Source organism: Telmatherina bonti, assembly GCF_933228915.1.
Source record: "Telmatherina bonti genome assembly, chromosome: 23".
NCBI classification, from domain to species: Eukaryota; Metazoa; Chordata; class Actinopteri; order Atheriniformes; family Telmatherinidae; genus Telmatherina; species Telmatherina bonti.
Window position 1 is genome coordinate 1,586,201 of NC_136632.1, and position 5,107 is coordinate 1,591,307.

The 5,107-nt window shown below is 52.0% G+C and overlaps 1 protein-coding gene across 2 annotated transcripts in view; it reads right to left on the minus strand.

Annotated features, from left to right (window-relative positions):
• Positions 1-2,087, minus strand: part of LOC306773515 (zinc finger protein AEBP2-like) — a 14,395-nt gene extending 12,308 nt beyond the window's left edge. For both annotated transcript variants that reach the window (XM_079263357.1, XM_079263356.1), the window contains exons 1-2: positions 1,574-2,087; positions 1-79 (exon numbers count right to left, since the gene is read on the minus strand). The exon at positions 1-79 is cut by the window's left edge and continues 141 nt beyond it. In XM_079263357.1, coding sequence (XP_079119483.1) covers positions 1-79; positions 1,574-2,025 — 531 coding nt within the window. In that variant the 5' untranslated portion in view covers positions 2,026-2,087. The remainder of the gene's footprint in view (positions 80-1,573) is intronic.
• Positions 2,088-5,107: the final 3,020 nt, after the last annotated feature.

Genomic DNA, 5,107 nt, shown 5'->3' on the forward strand with positions numbered 1-5,107 from the left:
TGACACATGGTTGAGCATGGCAGGGGTGGAGCGACCACTGGACGCCAAGCTGTCCATGTCCATCAAGGTGGAGCTGATGCTGGAAAACACACACACACACACACACACACACACACACACACACACACACACACACACAGAAGATGTTAAAGGAGCATTTCTTCACCAACAAAAATAAAAATGGTCTCCTATGGCTTGGACGGAAAAAAACACCATCCAGTCGCTGCACCTGGCCCGGACTCTGTGATTGGACGGTGACATGTCCATGGAGCCGCCCCGCCCCTTTGACCTCTGTGAATGTGGCGGCTTTGGGGACGGTCTGAAGAAAGAGCTTTTCAGTTTTCCAGGCTCTCCTGTTAAACTATTGGACAGGAATAAAACCAACAAAGAAGAAAAAACGCGAATGTTCCAGGTACGAGTTTACTTCTGGAACGTTCTGCAGGGAAATGTGGTCTTCCTCCGCATCTAACCTGCACCTGGTCTGGACCACGCGGGATTCCTCTCCATTACCTGGGCAGACCACCATCAGGTAACTCAACCAGCGCTTCCCATCAAGATCACAGCATGCTCACTCACTTAAAAGGGGCGGAGCTTGCAGCCTCCAACCAATCAGAAACATGGAGAAAGGTAGCAGAGCAGTGTCCAGAAACAATTTAGACATGGTCCAGACCAGAAGCAACCAAGGACTGCCGGCACAAAGTCACCGATGTGGATCTGCGACAAACGCCACTCTGGTCTCCGTTCCACCCCACACACTGCACATACACACACACTGCACTCACACACACACACTGCACTCACTGTTCACACACACTTATTATGGGATGTTTGATATAAATGATGTAGTATTGTAAAATCATCTAAAATGATAGTTGATAGATGAGACGCGCGTAAAAAAAAGCCACAGGGTGATTAACGTGATAACAGGATGACTGTTGGGGATGGCAAGGGGGACGGTAAGGGGGGCAATTGGGGGGGGGGGGGGGGGGGGGGGGGGGAGAGGTGGTAGGGGGGGAAGGTAAGGAGGACAATAAGGGGGACGGTTAATAATCCTGGACCTGGTCCGGAGCGGATCAGTATCAGCTTCCTTGCAGTTCGCCTGATTTAAACTTTTCCCTCCAACCATCGCGTGCAGATTAACCATTACTGATGACGTCATGTACGTCATGTGACGCGTTTCCTCTTCCTGAAACAGGAAGTAAACTGCTGCTTCATTGATAATCTGACTGGAAATAACGTAATGCTGTCATATAAATATTACTAATCCCAGGAATAAATGTCACAAGTTTAATCTCTCCACTCATTTAGATTGGTTTTTGGAGACAAACTCATTTTCTGAACATTTCAGACACATTCCTGTCTTCATGATCTGTTGGTCTGATTAGCAGTAAACTATCTTTCCATCTGACGACATCAGACATGTTTCCCTCTGATCTGACAGGCTGAACTTGGGGACTGCTTTTCCCAGCGGAAGCATAATTTCTTTTTAACCGGAGTGAACCGGGACCGGGATGTGAACCACCAGCTCCACATCTGGGCTGATGGAGGACCAGAGAGGCCCTCTTCCACACACCTGTCCTCGGAGTCCATCCGGCTGAGTGGCTCTCCGTCCGGCACGCTGAGCTCCACGCTGCCCCGCCGCTTGGTGCCTCTCTCCGCGGTCTTCGCGCACTCTGCGGGCGGCGAGCCGGACACGCTTTCCGCCTCTCTTTGTTCCACCCTGGAGCCCTCCTGCGCGGAGTCCGTGCTGCTCGCCAAACTCCCCTGGACAGGACTTCTGCCCGGTTCCCCGAGCTCCCGCCCGGCCTCGCCGTCCTGGCTTTCCGGTGAAGCGGTTTGCGGGTCGGGTTCGGGACGGGAGGCCGGACAGGAGCCGAGCTCCGCGGCAGAACCAGCACCGCTCTGCTCGCCTGGTTCCCGCACGGCCTGGCCGTCCGCACCGGCTCCTGCAGTTCCTCCGGCTCCGTTTGGTGCCGACGGTGACTGGGAGTCCTGTTCGGACCCGTCGCTGGTTATCTGGGCCATTTTAAACCGAACCAGGTTGTTTTTGGGTCGAAACGCTGAAAGTTGGCCCGGGCTGCTCTTCTTCTTCTTCTTCTGCTGCTGCTGCTTCTTCTTCTGCTCCAAGCGCAGCTCAGAGGGGGTTCGCGTGACGTCACGCCCCGCACGCCCAAAGCTGGTCTATTTATACAGAGGTAATGCCTGGTTCTTAAGCGCCACGCAACACTTTAAAGCTGAGCTGACTACATTTTCTGCACATTGAAGAGCCTTTCAAACCGCAGATATCAGGACCCGTGAGAACACTCCAAGTACTGCTGTGTGTCACAGTTCTGGTTCGTGCTATGTTTCCCGGTCCAGGAACTCCTGTCTGCATGTTCCTCCTCCAAAACACCCGAGTTGAACTTCCTCATGAAGTTCTTTGCAGACTGTGTAAATCAGTTAGTCATAAAACATGCAAGGCAGGGAGTCCTGAGGACCTAACACTTGTTTGCTGCCTCATATCACAACGAACCAGACCAGCAAGTCCAAGTAGAAGGAACTCAGTTGTGTTGTGTGAGTGTATGCTGCAATTTGTGTATGATTTAATTAATATTTTCTGTTTAAAACGACACAGAACATTTCACAGTCAAGCCAGGTTTTCTGCTTTGAATCAGGTCTTGCATATGTTTATGCTAGTTGGGGGATTTATTTATTACTTTAAAACTAGTGAGTCATCTTCATAAAGACACACGATCTTTGGCATTGTGGCCTCTCAGCTCCACGTGTTCCAACAAACAGAAACGGTACAACTTGAGAAACCCAGAAAGACCGGAGCTGTTGGGACCGGACCCCCTCCGTCGTCCTGCTGCTTTACAGAGCCGGACTCAGCTCGGATGAGTAAAACATCCGCTAAGTGTGCGGATGCCGCAGTGCAGACATGAAGGCCTACTCCTCCTCATGCAGAAGGAGCAGTTCACTCTCAGAAACATGGAGCAGTCGGTTTCTTCCAAGTCTGATTCAGCTGAACTTTCTGGTCACGACTGAGTTCCCAGGAAGTGCTGAGCATTTAAATCCAGTATGATGTCCTGAAACTCTGTTCATCCTCCAAAGAAAGCTGAAGTTTAAAGCAATAAGTCTGACAAATTCTATTCTATTCTATTCTACAGTCATATAGCAGACACTTTTATCCAAAACAGCTTCCATATGAGAGTGAGAACAACACAAGTAGGAAATCAAACAGCAGAGGAGTCATTAGAAGGTGCTGGTGCGACTGGTGGGAGTCCAGTTGGACTCCGATGTTGGCTTTTTGTTTTTTTTCTTCCCACCCCATAATATTACCTGTTACCTGTGTTAAAATATAAAGAATGAATAGCATATTTGTTGCAGAGAACTGGGCTAAAAGTCACGTCTTCATCAGCTTATTTCCAGAACATTCTGGATCAGAGAAACGTGTGATCAGGCTGACTCAGCAGGGAATCATAAAAACAGCGCTTAGAGCTTAGATTTGCTAGATGAAGCCTTTCTGTTGTTTTTTCTGTCCTGATGAAAAACAAAACATGGTCTGAGTCAGCGACTGGTTCCTTCATCTTCATCTTCAGCCGCTTATCCGGGGTCGGGTCGCAGGGGCAGCAGTCTAAGCAGGGAAGCCCACACTTCCCTCTCCCCAGCCACATTTACCAACTCTGCGGGGGGGATCCCGAGGCGTTCCCAGGCCAGCCGAGAGATATAATCCCTCCAGCGTGTCCTGGGTCTTCCCCGGGGTCTCCTCCCAGAGGGACGTGCCTGGAACACCTCACCAGGGAGGTCCAGGAGGCATCCTGACCAGATGCCTGAGCCACCTCAACTGGTTCCTCTCGATGCGGAGGAGCAGCGGCTCTACTCTGATCTCCTCCTGGATGACCGAGCTCCTCACCCTATCTCTAAGGGAGAGCCCGGCCACCCTGCGGAGGAATCTCATTTCAGCCGCCTGTACACGAGATCTCGTTCTTTTGGTCACGACCCACAGCTCATGACCACAGGTGAGGGTAGGAACGTAGATCGACTGGTAAATGGAGAGCTTCGCCTTCTGGCTCAGCTCCTTCTTCATCACGACAGACCGGCGCAGAGTCCGCATTACTGCAGACACCGCACCGATCCGTCTGTCAATCTCACGCTCCATCCTTCCCTCACTCGTGAACAAGACCCCGAGATATTTAAACTCCTCCACTTGAGGCAGGACCTGACTCCCGACCCGGAGAGGGCAATCCACCCTATTCCGGCTGAGGACCATGGTCTCAGATTTGGAGGTGCTGATTCTCATCCCAGCCGCTTCACACTCGGCAGCGAAATTGCTCAAGTGAGAACTGGAGATCACGACCAGATGAAGCCAACAGGACCACGTCATCTGCAAAAAGCAGAGACCCAATCCTGAGGCCACCAAGTCGGATCCCCTCAACACCTCGGCTGCACCTAGAAATTCTGTCCATATAAGTTATGAACAGAATCAGTGATAAAACGCATCCTTGGCGGAGTCCAACCCTCACCGGAAACGAATCAGACTTACTACCGGCAATGTGGACCAAGCTCTGACACCTGTCATACAGGGACTGGACATCCACCCCCGGGACCTTGCCGCCTAGGAGCTTTTTGACCACCTCAGCGACTTCAGCCCCAGAGATAAGAGAGTCCACCCCTGAGTCCGCCAGCTCTGCTTCCTCATCGGAAGACATGTTGGTAGGATTGAGGAGGTCTTTGAAGTATTCCCTCCACCGACCCACAACGTTTCGAGTTGAGGTCAACAGCTCCCCATCTCCACTGTACACAGTATTGACGGAGCACTGTTTCCCCCTCCTGAGCCGCTGGATGGTGGACCAGAATCGCCTCGAAGCCGTCTGGAAGACTTTCTCCAAGGCCTCGCCGAACTCCTCCCATGCCCGAGTTTTTGCCTCGGCAACAGCCAAAGCCGCATGCCGCTTAGCCCGTCGGTACCCATCAGCTGCCTCCAGAGTCCCACAGGCCAAGAAGGCCCGATAGGACTCCTTCTTCAGCTTGACGGCATCCCTCACTGCTGGTGTCCACCAATGAGTCCTGGGATTACCGCCACGACAGGCACCAACGACCTTACAGCCACAGTTCCGGCTGGTTTCAC